The sequence below is a fragment of the Amphiura filiformis genome, chromosome 3 (assembly GCF_039555335.1).
Source record: "Amphiura filiformis chromosome 3, Afil_fr2py, whole genome shotgun sequence".
Classification (NCBI taxonomy): domain Eukaryota; kingdom Metazoa; phylum Echinodermata; class Ophiuroidea; order Amphilepidida; family Amphiuridae; genus Amphiura; species Amphiura filiformis.
This window is the reverse complement of record NC_092630.1, coordinates 34,214,861-34,233,770: the sequence shown is the minus strand read 5'-3', so window position 1 is coordinate 34,233,770 and position 18,910 is coordinate 34,214,861. Positions and strand designations below refer to the sequence as shown.

Genomic DNA, 18,910 nt, shown 5'->3' with positions numbered 1-18,910 from the left:
ATGTATGAAATGAAAGGATAAAAATTTCAAATCTAATTTGATACAGTTTAAATTGGAACCCTGATTTGATACAGTTACATATTTCATACACTTTTGATATAAATTATGTATGAAATGTGTATAAAATGAAAGGATAAAAATTTCAATGCTAATTTGATACAGTTTAAATTGGAACCCTGATTTGATACAGTTACATATTTCATACACTTTTGATATAAATTATGTATGAAATGTGTATAAAATGAAAGGATAAAAATTTCAATGCTAATTTGATACAGTTTAAATTGGAACCATGATTTGATACAGTTACATATTTCATACACTTTTGATATAAATTATGTATGAAATGTGTATAAAATGAAAGGATGAAAATTTCAACACTAATTTGATACAGTTTAAATTGGAACCCTGATTTGATACAGTTACATATTTCATACACTTTTGATATAATTATGTATGGAATGTGTATGAAATGAAAGGATAAAAATTTGAACGCTAATTTGATACAGTTTAAATTGGAACGCTGATTTGATACAGTAACATATTCGATACACTTTTGATATAAATTATGTATGAAATGTGTATGAAATGAAAGGATAAAAATTTCAATGCTAATTTGATACAGTTTAAATTGGAACCCTGATTTGATACAGTTACATATTTTATACACTTTTGATATAATTATGTATGAAATGTGTATGAAATGAAAGGATAAAAATTTCAATGCTAATTTGATACAGTTTAAATTGGAACCCTGATTTGATACAGTTACATATTTGATACACTTTTGATATAATTATGTATGGAATGTGTATGAAATGAAAGGATAAAAATGTCAATGCTAATTTGATACAGTTTAAATTGGAACCCTGATTTGATACAATTACATATTTGATACACTTTTGATATAATTATGTATGGAATGTGTATGAAATGAAAGGATAAAAATTTCAATGCTAATTTTGATATTTAAAACAATAAAACATGATGTGGAGGAACTTGATAGAGGTTTGAAATATGCAGATGAGGAAATAACGGAGCTGAAAGAAGAAATAGTGCCCAAGATTAAAACAGAACTGATGGAGAAGATTGATGCATTGAACAAATGTAGACTTGAAACGGAACTATACAGTAAAAAATCTAATTTACTGTTCTTCAATGTCCCACAGTCAACTGAATCAGAGGATAGTGAGGATGTCTTGAGAGACGTACTGTCCAAAACCAAAATCCCCAGGCAACAAGACATCATATTTTCCAATGTCCACCGACTGCCTACTAGAGCCCATACCAACAACAGCAAACCCATCATTGCCAAGTTTGTTCGGATGCGTGACCGTGAGATGGTTCTTAATGGAATAACTGAAGCCGAAATCAGCTTGCAAGGAAAAAGGGTAATTGCTGTCCCCCACCTTCCAGCACCTATGCAGGAGGAGAGAAAGCGTCTGATGATGATTCGCAAGAAACTTAGAGCAGAAGGTAAAGATGCCAAGATCCGAGTGACCGGGACAAAGGTACTCATATTTGTAAACAATGTTGTTTGGAAGGAAACGGAGTAATAACTTTTAGTTCTACTATTATATACTAGCCATGTAAGTCTACCTGTTTATGAGTAGCATGAAATAAACTTTTCTCGTGTATAATATACTTTGTGTTTACAAAAACAGTCTTCCCGCTGCTGCCGGATTTGTACCACTCGCTTTTCAAAGTGAACATTTTCGCGATTACGCTGTGAATTAACAATGATATTTTGCTTTACTCCATGCCTGGATCGGTTGAACTATATACTTAGTTGGATAATATCGCGTTTTGAAGTGTTTGAACTTTTGCGCTATGAAATTGAAATTGAAAATCTGTATGTATCATGATTTGGACTTTTACAATATCTCTTTCTGATATGTTGCATTCGTTTAGTTTTATTAATAATATTTTAAAGTAATAAATTATGTTCTAAATAATTTGTTTATAAATGTTGTTAGTTACAATGTATATGGTTTGTACTATTGGGCGCTTGCACGGAGGGTCATTGGTTCGGGTCGTCCTCCGGACGCGCTCCGGTGGACATGCTGATGCAGGGAGTGATCCCAATCACCTGTTTTTCCCGTTGTGATCAATTTAATTCTTTTTGTACTACATGCATTTGTGTGTCTTCTGGGGGTGTGTGGGGGGGATGATTTGGGCTGGTGACCTTCCGTGCATGCACTCTGTATTTGTTTATTATTGTTTGTAGTGTGAACTGTCTGTATCAGATGACCCAATTTTCACGGATGCTTTGGTTTGAATGATGGCTGCATTTTTTTTCTTGTTCCTGGTCTCTGTGCTCAGCCTGGTTCTCTTTGTATTTCTGATTATAGCCACTGATGTCATCCTTGCACCTGTCTTATCAGAGCTACTTGATTGAGGGTTCATCTTTTACTATGTTTTCCATAATGTTGTCTTTCCTTTGATTTTTTGGGGTTTTTTTCTTTCTCGTTTTTTTAAATATATTTATTCATATGCATTTTCTTTAATTGTTTAATTACTTATTTACTTGATTTATTTCTTGTCATTTACTTTAACTTGTCTTAAATCTAACTGTCCATGACATTTTCTGAATCATTGTGTTCATTGGCGGGTGATTGAACATGTTTATCTTTCCATTATCTTCGCCATTTGCTTACTTGCCTGCTATTTTCACCTTGATTGCTGGAATGTCATGATCAATTTTCCCCTTTTTGTTTGTGTATTTTCAAGTCATATTTAGTACTAGGTTTCCAATCGTTGTGATCTTTTTTTTTTATATAAATAAAAATCCCTTATATTATTATTTCTGTATCTATTATTGATTTATATTTGTTTATGCATTAGCCTTTCTTTATGGTATATTTATCAGTTACCTGGTGGTTTTCCGTGCTCGTATGATTCTGTCCTATATGCTTTTTGGCCCCTAATTTGTTTTCATCACCTACTTTAAAGGGACCATTGAAAGAAAATATGATTTGGTATCAAAATAAAGCTAATAACATATAGAATTCATTTCTAAAATGAAAAATGCAATTTTCCTTCATTTTACCCCCCAAATCAGCAAATAAAGACAACGCGCCCAATATTGCGTTGTTCCGCCCAATTCATATGTTCAGAGACACATGGCAACCCCTGTGACGTCAAAGTGGTTATCCTTTCCGCTGCATGGCAACACTGCATAGGCCAGACTTGGTCACTTGGTCCTAAACCAACGCGTGAACGTGTTTACGGCAATGAACTTTTCTGTGCCTTTTAGACCTAACAAGTATATTAAAACGGATATTATAATATAAATTATGAAGCTACAATGACTGTTGCAAGATGCCGACCATGAGACGGACACTAAACTGGTAGGCCTACTATGATAGGTCTATAGTTGCAAAATTGGCCAACAACTGGGAAACACAATATTAGGCATTGACAAAGTCAAAGCTGTGCTAGCTGCTCGGCTTTTGCAAGAGAGTATCATTTGTTTTGAGGCATTCTGCTATAATAGGTGACCCCGGCCATCCGGGTACTTATTTTACATGACGCTACAGTGCCTACACTTACGCTTTTCAACCCACAATAGACCGTGGAGCAGTGCGACTAGTTGAAGACTTGTAACAGAGGCTGATTCAGTTTGTTGACATTTTGTTTTGACCTCGAATCAAGCATATTTCGGGCGATTTCGGTAAAATAAGGGTTAAATACTTGGCGAAAATTGCATTTTATGTGAAGCTGAACACATGAACATGTAGAGGAGAGTCTTTATTTTTGTTGTTGGCTGGGCGCCATGTCGAGAAGTTATAGAAATGGTAGTATTTTGGCCGATTTGAAAAGGGACAAACCACAGAAAACTACAAATTTGACTTCTGAATCGGATTTGTTGTCAACGGAAGTCAACGGCTTGTGACGTCACTCCGGGGTCACCTATAGGCAACTCTTTACTTATAATTATTTCCTCTGAAATATCTGGTGAGGATAGGAAAGAGAAGGCCATGATGTTTCGGGATAGCCCATGCGACTTAATTTCTTCAGGCCTAATGACCTACCTCCCGGGCGTGCGGTCTAGGTTTAGGCCTACCACCGCCGGGCCTAAAACACAAGCCGATCCTGACTCCGAAGTTTAGAAGCTGAATAGATAAATGTTTAAAGTGTGATTGTTTGTTTCTTTAAACGGTCGCTCCGTGTAGAGACACACTTACGGGACCAGGTTAAAACAAAAGCCAGGCTCGGGAGAGCGAGTTGGCAGTTGTTCCCTCACCTTGCACCACTGAGGTCCCGGGTTCAACTTCAAATCCCGGCACGCGGCTCAAGGACTCATGTGAACTTGGTTTATCCCGATCCCGGGATCCCGATTCAATGCTCGCTCTTGCAGGTTTTCTCCGGGATCTCCAATTTCCTCCTGCTCCTGCTATATATAAAAGCCTACAGTTCCAAAGTTTATGCTGATTGGGTAAATGTTGTAAAATACAGCGCGCCCGGCTGGAATAGTTCGTTTTTAGAAATGACTGACATCAATTTCGCATAGCCGCCTAGGCCTACCCCGGGCCTAACCACCCATGGATTAAAATATTTAAAAAGTGTAGGCCTATATTACCCATTTGATGTTTGTAGCATAGGCTTTTTGAAGGCCTATTAGGCCTATGTATGTTTGTAGGAGCTCCTCGTAATTTATTTCAGCCTCAGGAGCTTGCAAGTCATGTTCTTCATCTATATCTGCCGTTCAGCTACTGCCCCAGTGCCAACGGCTCAAATAATAATGAAGAGTACTTTATCAAAACTACTTTTGATAAAGTACTTTTGTACGAAACGTCAGAATATAATTTTATGTCAATTAAAACATCGTTGAACACCACCAATTTGTTCAAACTACTCTTTACTTAAACCATGCGATGTTACGTGGGAATCTTAACTTTTATCTGCATCAAATAATATTGGCTAGTGTTCCGTATACACATGGTAGGCCCTATAGGGGAATAAATATGCAAAATCGGTAGGGCCTATACTTTGGCATGTTGGGGTATGAAAATAAGCACTTTTGAAATAACTTATGGAATAAAGGCTTTTTACCAATTGTCAGGTTTTGGGGAAAATAATCATCTCTTGAATATTTTAAGGTAGGTCCTACGAAAAAATAAAATACATAGGCCTATAATAATACCCATGGGGCCCAGCTAGGCACGAGAGGTGCTCATCGCTGTGCGCGCTGGCACAGCATCTGCAATTTAGGTGTTATGGCAAATCTCATGGTATTCCCTCGCCTCGTCATCGTCACTATCATACTCATAATTAGTTTTATGGTTTTATACATGTCATGTAGGCCTTTTGTAGGGCCTACATAGTAATCGGAATTATATCTTGGTCATGTTGACCGGGGGTTGAATTTATGAATAAGTAAAATAAGAAGCTGCATACCGGTATTTGATGATGTAAAAACAAAACAAAAAAACAATTGATCGTCCCGCCCGCTTCCTTTTGTAGGGCATTGCCATTGAGGGAGTCTGAAATTTTCTTGCTAAAAGTCTTTCTTCTTTAATGTTTCAAAAGTTAATAATATAGTCAATTGATTAGATTTGCTTCTGTCCAATAAGTATTTCAATTTATAGGCTTTGTTTTAATCATCCTCTCAGAGAACCATCAATAACAAGAGCCTCGATCCTATCATCCTCCTCTACAAGTTACACAACTAATAATGTCCGGGAATAATAGGCCTACATAAATGATCGATTTGCATTGTAAAAAAATAATAAATGATAAATAAAAAGGCCCTCCACTTCCTCTGTTTGATAACATGTGGACAATCAACTGGTATTTTGTTTTTACTCGACCTTTAAATAATTATATAAGTGGTTGTATTATCATGATTATTGCATCCGATATTTAGATCGCGATCGCTGTTGTCAAATTATCCCGGCAAAAATGTCAACACAACACAAAACGCGTAACCACAATGACGTCATCCGGAAAGCGCCCAATTTTCTATTTTTGATAAATGACGCGCGATGTAGCGTCGGAAGGGGTAAATCGAGTATGTTGTTTTCTTTGTATTTTTATTTCTAAAATAGTTAGTTCTTCAATTGTTTTAGATATTGATTCTATATTTTATGGGCTTTATTTTGATACCAAATCATATTTTCTTTCAATGGTCCCTTTAAACTTCACTGTTTAGTGTAACCTTGTGGGGTTTTTTTTTTGTGTGTGTGTTTTGTTGTTGTTGTTGTTGTGTGTGTTTGACGTTGGATCTTCATGGCAAATTGTAAAAAATGTTTGAAGAACATTACACATGATCGTATAATGTTAACTTGTAAATACTGTAATAATTTATATCATAAAAAATGTGTTTATGGCAATATTGATGATGATGATAACTGGATGTGTTTTAGTTGTACTGGTACTTTATTTCCATTCAATCACATCCTTGATGATAATGAATTTAAATTTAATCTTTTTTATTTCAATAACTCCATTGAATATAATAAGCTGCTGAGTCTAAAATTGAATCCTTTCTTGTATGATGATATTGTTGATAATGCTATGCCAAAGAATCTGTTTAAATCCAATTGTGTTAACTCCTGTAACTACTACTTTGATAATTTACTTGATATTGATGTATCGTTCAGTGACAATTTTTCAATTTTACATTTAAATTCTCGTAGTTTTAACAAAAACCGTGACAACATTGAAATTTTCTTATCAAATTTGAAACACACTTTTCTGTAATTGCAATGTCAGAAACTTGGTTTAAGGAGGATCAATCTAATTTAATCGATATTACCAATTATAATTTAATTAGTGTACCACGGAAGAACAGGAAAAGTGGTGGTGCTGCTTTGTACATTCATAATTTGCTTTCTTTTAAATTAAGAAAGGATCTTGATCTAATTCAGCATGACTCTTCTGTTAATGTTATTGATCATTCTGAGTCTATCTTCGTTGAAATTATGAATTCAAAGTGTAAGAATATAATTATTGGTAATGTTTATCGTGCTCACAGAACTGACGTTGATTCATTTAATTCTGATTTAAACCGTTGTCTTGATGTTATTGCAAATGAAAACAAGCATTGCTATATTTCAGGTGATTTTAACTTAGACCTTTTACAGCACGAGAATGATTTAAAAATTCAGAATTTCCTTACACATTTCTTTGATCATAATATGTTTCCACTTATAGATCGCCCCACCAGGATAACGTCACATTCTGCCACACTTCTTGATAATATTTTCACTAATGTTTTTGATAAGAAAATTAAGTCTGGTATATGTGTGTCCGACATCACGGATCATTACCCTATTTTTCAATTTACTGATTCTATTTCATTGAAATATAATTTTGTTGGATCCACACATGGTCGTTCATTTACTCAACGGAACATTCATTCATTTACAAATCACCTTCAATTAACTAATTGGAATCATGTTCTTAATGAGGAATCTGTTAGCCAAGCGTATAAGTTATTTATTGATAAACTGTCTGTATTATATAATCGTTGTTTTCCGTTAAGGCTAAACGTGTGAATTTAAGTTATAAGCGTATTCCTCATAAACCATGGATCACAACTGCTATTTTAACATCCATCAATCGTAAGGATAAGCTGTACCGTAAATTTAAATCTTCTCCAACAGATGCCAATAAGCGTTTACTAGTAAATTATAGAAATACTCTTACCAGTCTGATTCGTAAAAATAAAAAAATGTATTATTGTAATTTGCTCAGTGAACAAAAGCACAATCTCAAACAAACCTGGAAAATCCTTAATGATCTTTTAGGAAGGAAGCGTAAGCAACCTCTTCCAGATTGTTTTGATATAAATGGCACACCAACAACTAATCCTGAAATGATTGCAAATGGTTTTAATGATTTCTTCACCAACATTGGTCCTAAATTAGCTAAAAATATTCCTCCTACACATGTTTCTTTTGATCACTTTTTGAATAATATTCCTTCTCCCCAGAATTCACTTTTTCTTACACCAACGGACACGAATGAAGTTATCAAAACATGTGCTTCTCTTAGATCTGGTGCAAGTCCTGGATATGATGAAATTAGACCTGATATTGTAAAACATGTTAAACATCTGATTGCTTCTCCGTTGGTTCACATATTTAATTTGTCTATTTCTAATGGAATTTTTCCAGATGAGCTTAAGCACGCTAAAGTTGTTCCTATTTTTAAAGCTGGCGACTCCCATTTATGTGACAATTATCGCCCAATTTCAATCCTTCCTGTGTTTTCAAAAATATTTGAGCGTATTATTCACAAGAGACTTTATAATTTTCTTACATTTTATTCATTACTTCATCAAAGTCAATTTGGTTTTAGGACAAATTATTCATCCTACATGGCTGTTTTAGAGGCCTACAATATGATAGTTTCTAACCTTGATAAAGGTCACCATACATTGGGTATATTCCTGGACCTCTCCAAGGCTTTCGATCACGATCAATCATGATATTCTCATTGAGAAACTTCACCATTATGGAGTACGTGGAAAGGCTTTGGAGTGGTTCAGGAGCTATCTTACCAACAGAAAACAAATTGTTGTGTTTAATAATTGTAAATCTTCTTTAAGTACAGTTCAATGTGGTGTTCCCCAAGGTTCTGTATTGGGTCCCCTTCTTTTTATTATTTTCCTTAATGATATTGTTTATTCTTCAAAGATTTGTCCTTTTTATTTATACAGATGATACAAATGCTATTATGTCCAATCCGAACCTTGATGAACTTATTTGTTCTGTTAATAATCAATTAACTAATATTTCTGTATGGTTCAAAGCCAATAAGTTGTACCTTAATGTTCAAAAAAACGAATTATATTATGTTTAAAAACCGTCATAGCAATCGCACATACCACAATACTCATATATTTATAGATGGCAATGAACTTATTAAAGTAACTCGTACTAAATTTTTGGGTGTTATTCTTGATGAATCTCTGACATGGTATGATCATACCTCTTATGTTACCAATATTGTTTCAAGATATAGTGGAATATTATTTCGTCTAAAGCACATTCTTTCGTGTGATACGTTATTTACCTTGTACAATACATTAGTTCTACCTCATCTACACTACTGTAATATAATTTGGGCAGATCCTAACAATTGTAATTTGAATTCTATCTATGTGAAACAAAAGAGAATCATCAGGTTATGTACCAATTCTAGCTGGCTGGCCCATACATCACCTTTATTTGGACAGCTAAATACTTTGAATATTTTTGATATCAAAGCTTTATTTATGTATAATTTCAGTATTAACAACATGCCTTGTAATTTTGCCAATTATTTTGTTAAAAATATGGCCATCCACACTTATTCAACACGCTCATCCAATTTGTTTCGCCCTGCAATATTCAATTATGATTTGGCCAGAAATACCATTAGAAGGCAGGGCCCATTGCTCTGGAATTCTATCCCCGATGATATCAAAATTGCCTTGTCTCCTAATTCATTCAAACGCAGCTATAAAGATTATCTGATTTCTTTATACTCATAAATTTATTGCTTCATAAATGCCCTGTATCATAACATTCTATTTTGTACTGTATAAAGTTAATGCATTTTTTTTTTCAATTGACTTTTATTTATATGCTATTGCCATTGTCAACGTCATTGTCTGTCTGCACTAGTCCTGTCAGTCTGCCGTTTTTCACCCCGTCCTTGTCTGTTGTCTGTAGGCGTCTTTTGTTTTTTTTTTTTTTTTTATCATGTTTTATGATTTTTGCTCTTGTGATTGTCCTACCATCCTTTTCTTGAATATTTTGTTATTGTATATAATATGATGGTGAAATAAACTTGAACTTGAACTTGAACTTGAACTTGATACAGTTTAAATTGGAATCCTGATTTGATACAGTTACATATTTGATACACTTTTGATATAATTATGTATGGAATGTGTATGAAATGAAAGGATAAAAATTTCAATGCTAATTTTGATATTTAAAACAATAAAACAGTTGAACTTGATACAGTTTAAATTGGAACCCTGATTTGATACAGTTACATATTTCATACACTTTTGATATAATTATGTATGAAATGTGTATAAAATGAAAGGATAAAAATTTCAACGCTAATTTGATACAGTTTAAATTGGAACCCTGATTTGATACAGTAACATATTCGATACACTTTTGATATAAATTATGTATGAAATGTGTATGAAATGAAAGGATAAAAATTTCAATGCTAATTTGATACAGTTTAAATTGGAACCCTGATTTGATACAGTTACATATTTTTTGATACACTTTTGATATAATTATGTATGAAATGTGTATGAAATGAAAGGATAAAAATTTGAACGCTAATTTGATACAGTTTAAATTGGAACGCTGATTTGATACAGTTACATATTCCATACACTTTTGATATAATTATGTATGAAATGTGTATGAAATAAAAGGATAAAAATTTCAATGCTAATTTGATACAGTTTAAATTGCAACCCTGATTTGATACAGTAACATATTCGATACACTTTTGATATAAATTATGTATGAAATGTGTATGAAATGAAAGGATAAAAATTTCAATGCTAATTTGATACAGTTTAAATTGGAACCCTGATTTGATACAGTTACAAATTTGATACACTTTTGATATAATTATGTATCAAATATGTATGAAATGAAATGATACATTTCATTTGATACTTTTGATACATTATCTTGGCATTTGATACACTTTTGATATGTATAAAATGTGTATGCAATGTTAATTTGATACAGTTTTGATACATAAAAGTGTATGAAATGAGGGTTCCAATTCAAATACTTTTTATTTCATACATTTTTCATACGTATCAAAAGTGGTGTATCAAAAGTATATCAAATTTCAGCCAGGGTGTTGATATGACTTTTCTTTGCAAAGTTATGTCAATTTATCAATCGCTGAAAACAATATAAAACAAAAGAATTTTGAAACCGTTATATATATACCGCATCAGTCTTTTGCGAAGACATACAATACTCCATTGCAAAGGTCTGTAATGCTGGCATGCATGATCAAACGATCAGCCCTCATGAATATGTGAGAATTCTCATCATACAGAGCATGGGGACTGATGGTGAATGATCTGTATCTCTATTATAGTCTAAATTACATACCCTGTCCTCATCAGGTAAATTCTTGCCAGTGACTGTGATAGATCTGCTTGCACCTACAGGCACCAGTTTCTCTCCATCTTGGGCAACTAACTGAGGACACTCTTCTGGACCCTGCCTAGGGGCTATCTCTGGGTTCTGAAAAATTAAATATATTACACATCAACATTCATTCTAGATGACAAACAATAAAGACACAACAAACATGCAATGAATCATCAATTATAATCACTAAAAACTCTTACATTCATTCCATTTATGATGCTGTCATCTTCCATGGTGCATGTGCTGTTGTCATGGGTGCATATGTTGCTATAGATACACCAATCACAAGCCCAACTGCTATTGGTACAAGCTACACACCTATATTTGAAAACAACAAAGAATACATTTTCATACTATTTCATATGTTAGAATTAATTTCCTTGTCCTACACACATGTGCATTTTGTTGTAGGATTCTTGCTCGATATATTACTCTGGCAAATCTAATACCCTGTATATCTTGAGTTATAATTAAAATACTGTCTGCACCAGCACACTTACAGATATAGCCTAACAAGACATCCGTTTGTTTTTTTGAGGAAATATTTATATTATGACCATTCATAACCCATTTTAACTTTAAAGGAGAAAATCATTTTGCCATACTCAATATTGGAGCTAACAAGACCCATCCCCATATTGCAAGGTCAACCTATTTGGAGCTTATTAAACAATACATGTGGTATATGTATGTGACATTATAGAAAGTAGCTTACTTGTGTGAGGGACTGTGTGCAAACCCTGGTTTTATAATAAAGTTCTTATTAACATATCTTAGGTGACCCATCAATATTTATACCATAGTTGAAATAAGCAAAACGCATCAACATTGACTCCATTACTCCAGCATACATATTGATTAAAAAGTACCACTTTGTGGTTAGAATTTTCTTTATGTTGGAATATCTTACCCTTTATGTGTGTTACATTCATAGAAGTTGAATTCCCTCTGCACAAACTTCACTTGCGTCTCAGTAGAAAAAACATACAACTGCATAGTGACATGATCTGGAAAAACAAACAGACACTGAAAGATGAAAGTAAAAAGATGGGAACACAATAAACAGCCCCAAGAATTGAGATTTTGGCACTGAAGAAAACTCATACCACCAGTAACTGTTCTATGGGCCACTGTAATTTAATTTGCTACCAATATTGTACCCGCTGGAGCAATTCAACTCATTCAACTGGGATCATAATTGTTTTGGTGATTAGCCTCAATGTTGGGTACAGAAAACATCATATGCAAAAACCAGACAATCCACCTTAACTGAATTGTTTGATATTTATTATACTTGGTTTGGCAGGCAAAACATGTTGTTGTTTTTGTTGTTTTTGGTAGTTTTCTCCAAAATTGTTGATTTTACACTAAATATGTGTTTATCCCCCAATATGTCAGAGGTCAAAATGTCCCAAAACTGCTCTCAAAAACCAGAAGTTACAATTGCAATCACTGGCGTGTCCAGGATCTTTTCCTCGGGGGCTCAGAGGGCGTCCAGATTTAATCGGGGCTTAATGGCTAAAATCACCAAAAAACAGCTGATTTTACATGTTTTTAACAAAGTGCGGGGGGCTTCAGCACCCAAAGCCCCTCCCCCCCCCGGACACGCCACTGGCGATTGGGCTTATTAGAAACAATATTTCCTACTTACCATTACCAGTTGTTATCGTAGGTATATCAGACATAGCAGGTGTAGTACAGGTTACTAAAGTAGATTATATTCTATACTTACCATTACCAGTTGTTATCCTAGGTATATCAGACATAGCAGGTGTAGTACAGGTTACTAAAGTAGATTATATTCTATACTTACCATTACCAGTTGTTATCCTAGGTATATCAGACATAGCAGGTGTAGTACAGGTTACTAAAGTAGATTATATTCTATACTTACCATTACCAGTTGTTATCCTAGGTATATCAGACATAGCAGGTGTAGCACATGTTACTAAAGTAGATTATATTCTATACTTACCATTACCAGTTGTTATCCTAGGTATATCAGACATAGCAGGTGTAGTACAGGTTACTAAAGTAGATTATATTCTATACTTACCATTACCAGTTGTTATCCTAGGTATATCAGACATAGCAGGTGTAGTACAGGTTACTAAAGTAGATTATATTCTATACTTACCATTACCAGTTGTTATCCTAGGTATATCAGACATAGCAGGTGTAGTACAGGTTACTAAAGTAGATTATATTCTATACTTACCATTACCAGTTGTTATCCTAGGTATATCAGACATAGCAGGTGTAGCACATGTTACTAAAGTAGATTATATTCTATACTTACCATTACCAGTTGTTATCCTAGGTATATCAGACATAGCAGGTGTAGTACAGGTTACTAAAGTAGATTATATTCTATACTTACCATTACCAGATGTTATCCTAGGTATATCAGACATAGCAGGTGTAGCACAGGTTACTAAAGTAGATTATATTCTATACTTACCATTACCAGTTGTTATCCCAGGTATATCAGACATAGCAGGTGTAACACATGTTACTAAAGTAGATTATATTCTATACTTACCATTACCAGTTGTTATCCTAGGTATATCAGACATAGCAGGTGTAGTACAGGTTACTAAAGTAGATTATATTCTATACTTACCATTACCAGATGTTATCCCAGGTATATCAGACATAGCAGGTGTAGTACAGGTTACTAAAGTAGATTATATTCTATACTTACCATTACCAGTTGTTATCCTAGGTATATCAGACATAGCAGGTGTAGTACAGGTTACTAAAGTAGATTATATTCTATACTTACCATTACCAGTTGTTATCCTAGGTATATCAGACATAGCAGGTGTAGTACAGGTTACTAAAGTAGATTATATTCTATACTTACCATTACCAGATGTTATCCTAGGTATATCAGACATAGCAGGTGTAGCACAGGTTACTAAAGTAGATTATATTCTATACTTACCATTACCAGTTGTTATCCTAGGTATATCAGACATAGCAGGTGTAGTACATGTTACTAAAGTAGATTATATTCTATACTTACCATTACCAGTTGTTATCCTAGGTATATCAGACATAGCAGGTGTAACACATGTTACTAAAGTAGATTATATTCTATACTTACCATTACCAGTTGTTATCCCAGGTATATCAGACATAGCAGGTGTAACACATGTTACTAAAGTAGATTATATTCTATACTTACCATTACCAGATGTTATCCTAGGTATATCAGACATAGCAGGTGTAGCACAGGTTACTAAAGTAGATTATATTCTATACTTACCATTACCAGATGTTATCCTAGGTATATCAGACATAGCAGGTGTAGCACAGGTTACTAAAGTAGATTATATTCTATACTTACCATTACCAGTTGTTATCCCAGGTATATCAGACATAGCAGGTGTAACACATGTTACTAAAGTAGATTATATTCTATACTTACCATTACCAGTTGTTATCCTAGGTATATCAGACATAGCAGGTGTAGTACAGGTTACTAAAGTAGATTATATTCTATACGTGCCATTACCAGTTGTTATCCTAGGTATATCAGACATAGCAGGTGTAACACAGGTTACTAAAGTAGATTATATTCTATACTTACCATTACCAGTTGTTATCCCAGGTATATCAGACATAGCAGGTGTAGTACAGGTTACTAAAGTAGATTATATTCTATACTTACCATTACCAGATGTTATCCTAGGTATATCAGACATAGCAGGTGTAGTACAGGTTACTAAAGTAGATTATATTCTATACTTACCATTACCAGTTGTTATCCTAGGTATATCAGACATAGCAGGTGTAACACAGGTTACTAAAGTAGATTATATTCTATACTTACCATTACCAGTTGTTATCCCAGGTATATCAGACATAGCAGGTGTAGTACAGGTTACTAAAGTAGATTATATTCTATACTTACCATTACCAGTTGTTATCCCAGGTATATCAGACATAGCAGGTGTAGTACAGGTTACTAAAGTAGATTATATTCTATACTTACCATTACCAGATGTTATCCCAGGTATATCAGACATAGCAGGTGTAGTACAGGTTACTAAAGTAGATTATATTCTATACTTACCATTACCAGTTGTTATCCTAGGTATATCAGACATAGCAGGTGTAGTACAGGTTACTAAAGTAGATTATATTCTATACTTACCATTACCAGTTGTTATCCTAGGTATATCAGACATAGCAGGTGTAGTACAGGTTACTAAAGTAGATTATATTCTATACTTACCATTACCAGTTGTTATCCTAGGTATATCAGACATAGCAGGTGTAGTACAGGTTAACTTGTTACCATCTTTACTGGCAGCTACAGCAGGGATGTTATCAAATATACACTCATAAGAGGCTCCACTGCCAAGGTCTGGGAGTTGTTCTACAGTCAGGGTGATCTGAAACAATGTGATACACTTGTATAGTAATAAAGTGGAAAATCATACTTTGATATTCATAATAATAATTTGTTTTTGAGGTTTAACAATATCTGTGACATACTTCCCTTTAATCCACATGTACAAGTCTAAATGCTTCTTTCTTCAGGTGGAGCATGGAAATAGTAGATCTCCATGAGTTGAGTTAGTGCTTCACATATACCCAGAACATAACTCTATTTTGAGGAATTTTACATAAGTTGATTATTTGTCTAGCATTGTTTATATACACCAGGCTCTGAACACTTCTATATGACAAATTTGGGGGAAAAACAATTATTGTTTTGACTCTGCATTACTGTATTAAAAGATTTGAAATCCAAAATATAAATCTTGCCCTTAAAGGTACATTTTACAAAGACATGCATTGTATTATCAACAAATAAGAAAACTCTTGTGGCCTCTGACATGTAAACTATCAAATTCAGAACACATTGGATAAAATGTATTCAAGTTGAAATCCATACAGCCCCTATGGAAGACATGACAGTGATCTCCCACACAGGGGGTGTAGATTTTAAGAGGAGTGACCCATTCAGGTAACCCCATTTTCAATTCATGTGTGGAAGATTAAGGTCATGTCTTCTACAGGGGGGTGTATGGATTTCATAGAATAGCCTACTTGCTTGACTTACTTGCTGTTCAGTTTCAGTGATTGGTAAACTGTCATATGGAGCAACATTACTTATACTGACACACTGTGCATTGTTATATGGTAGCCATCTTGTAGATGCATCAGACATTGGACATTCATCATGCAGAGTGCATCTATATGTAAAAAAATATCACTGAGAAAGCTACAGTCCCACTTGTATAGAGTGTATGCAATACGACACTTATCCTCATGAATAAATCATACTCCATGCAATGATGCCTCCAACAGGGAAATTTCTCATGCTAATACAATAAAACAGGTAGTACAATGTAAACATTAATGGTTGTGGAATCAAACTAGAGACCTGTCCTGTTATCTTATACCTGTCCTCCAACATGGCTGCCATTGCATCCATTCCAGTTGGTTTATTGCATAGGGTCTATTTTGGCCTGAGATTGGTTCAGATTTGATCGGACCAATGATTATGATATGGTTACTAAGCTGAGCATTTTGTTCAGATATGCAATATATAATAGATCTTTATCAAGGTTCTGCTTTTTGCCCAGTAAATTTGCCAATGCAAATAATTGTGTTTATGTGACAAAAAGTACACAGAAAGAGAAGTTATCACACTGTGTTACCTGCCTAGTGCCTACATTGAAATTTATCGGTCATTGTGTTTATGTGACACAGTAGATTAATGCATACATCAATATACCATCATATACCATGACTAAACCCAGAACCAACCATCCATCTGCATGACAACAGAAAAAGCCCCACAATATGTTTTCAGGCCAAAAATCAAATGCCACATGTGAATAAATTGATGACATGTACATACCTTCTCTCCAGTGTACACCATCCACAGTATGGGTCTCCATCTTGTCCTCCATTACCTCCTATGCAGTCATCACAGGTTGTGTACGCAGCACAATTGGAAACTCTCAGTTTCAAAAGCTACATGATATAATGTTTAAATTTAGTCCATTCAAATATGAAGTGTGATTCATAGATTACTGTACAAAATGTATTGCACTGCTCCACAGTTTTTATTAATTAACATGATCAGGTCATCAGTCAAAGCTTTGTTCACAAAGTTACTGGTATTTATATATGGCTCAAGTGAAGATTAATTTGTTCATTTGACTATAGATCATATTATAAAATACATAATATTTAGTACCTCCAAATTTGACTGTACCTCAATAAAAACGAATCACACTAACATGATTGTCACCCAGTTGTGTATGGTGGACATATGTTATTAGACTGGGCTTTTTTTTGGATAAACATTGTTATACAGCATATTTCTTTTGGAGGGAGAGTAAAATCATCTTTAGGAAATAATCAAAGCAAAAAAAAATGTAAATGAAAAGTGCATCAATTATCTTTTTAACAAGTGATAAAGCAAATGAAGCACTCATAATATGCTTCTCTTGCCAATTATGTGCTTACCTGTTGTTGTGTTAGTATCTTCACAAATTCTTTGTTTGTATCCATCTCAGCATCCTTCAATACAGGACTACCCAAACTAATACTCTCATACTCTCTGCCAGAACTTTCCCTCTCAATATGAACTTACTTGCTTCTCTAGCTAATTCTGTCGGTCGGACATCCGGGCTATCTCTAGTCTCGGGCCCAATCTGCATGTGGCTCACGATTTGTTATGAACAACAGAAACCGTCTGTGAAGGAGGCTACATAGCGATGTTGCTGGAGTGACTTTCAATTTCGGAAAAAGCGATACGCGACCATGGAATTTAATTTTAAGTTTGTCAGTAAATAAACGGTAAATCAAGTAAGTTTCTTCCACTCTGAAGACTTAGAAACGGTTGTTTGATTCCACTGACTATTTGCGATCGAAATTTACATAACACCAATGTCAGAAATCATCAACAAAAATCGAATCAGGGACTTGTTTTCACTCGAACATCATCAACCGGAAGTGACGTGACACGGACCGACAGAATAGTATCTTACCTGTTGTTGTGTCAGTATTGTCACCATTTCTTTGTTTGTATCCATCTCAGCATCCTTCAATACAGGACTACCCAAACTAATCCTCTCATACTCTCTGCCAGAACTTTCCCTCTCAATATGAACTTACTTGCTTCTCTAGCCAATAGTATCTTACCTGTTGTTGTGTCAGTATTGTCACCATTTCTTTGTTTGTATCCATCTCAGCATCCTACAATACAGGACTACCCAAACTAATCCTCTCATACTCTCTGCCAGAACTTTCCCTCTCAATGTGAACTTACGTGCTTCTCTAGTCAATAGTATCTTACCTGTTGTTGTGTCAGTATTGTCATCATTTCTTTGTTTGTATCCATCTCAGCATCCTTCAATACAGGACTATCCAAACTAATCCTCTCATACTCTCTGCCAGAACTTTCCCTCTCAATGTGAACTTACCTGCTTCTCTAGTCAATAGTATCTTACCTGTTGTTGTGTCAGTATTGTCATCATTTCTTTGTTTGTATCCACCTCAGCATCCTTCAATACAGGACTACCCAAACTAATCCTCTCATACTCTCTGCCACAACTTTCCCTCTCAATATGAACTTACTTGCTTCTCTAGCCAATAGTATCTTACCTGTTGTTGTGTCAGTATTGTCACCATTTCTTTGTTTGTATCCATCTCAGCATCCTTCAATACAGGACTACCCAAACTAATCCTCTCATACTCTCTGCCAGAACTTTCCCTCTCAATGTGAACTTACCTGCTTC

The 18,910-nt window shown here is 34.5% G+C and overlaps 1 protein-coding gene across 1 annotated transcript in view; it reads right to left on the bottom strand.

The window, feature by feature from the left end:
- LOC140147206 (plexin-A2-like) overlaps positions 1–18,910 on the bottom strand; it is a 148,509-nt gene that overhangs the window by 110,490 nt on the left and 19,109 nt on the right. Inside the window, exons 4-10 of the mRNA XM_072168986.1 lie at positions 18,161–18,271; positions 17,023–17,138; positions 16,219–16,351; positions 15,385–15,544; positions 12,052–12,148; positions 11,342–11,459; positions 11,100–11,234 (exon numbers count right to left, since the gene is read on the bottom strand). Of these exons, the coding sequence (XP_072025087.1) occupies positions 11,100–11,234; positions 11,342–11,459; positions 12,052–12,148; positions 15,385–15,544; positions 16,219–16,351; positions 17,023–17,138; positions 18,161–18,271 (870 nt within the window). The remainder of the gene's footprint in view (positions 1–11,099; positions 11,235–11,341; positions 11,460–12,051; positions 12,149–15,384; positions 15,545–16,218; positions 16,352–17,022; positions 17,139–18,160; positions 18,272–18,910) is intronic.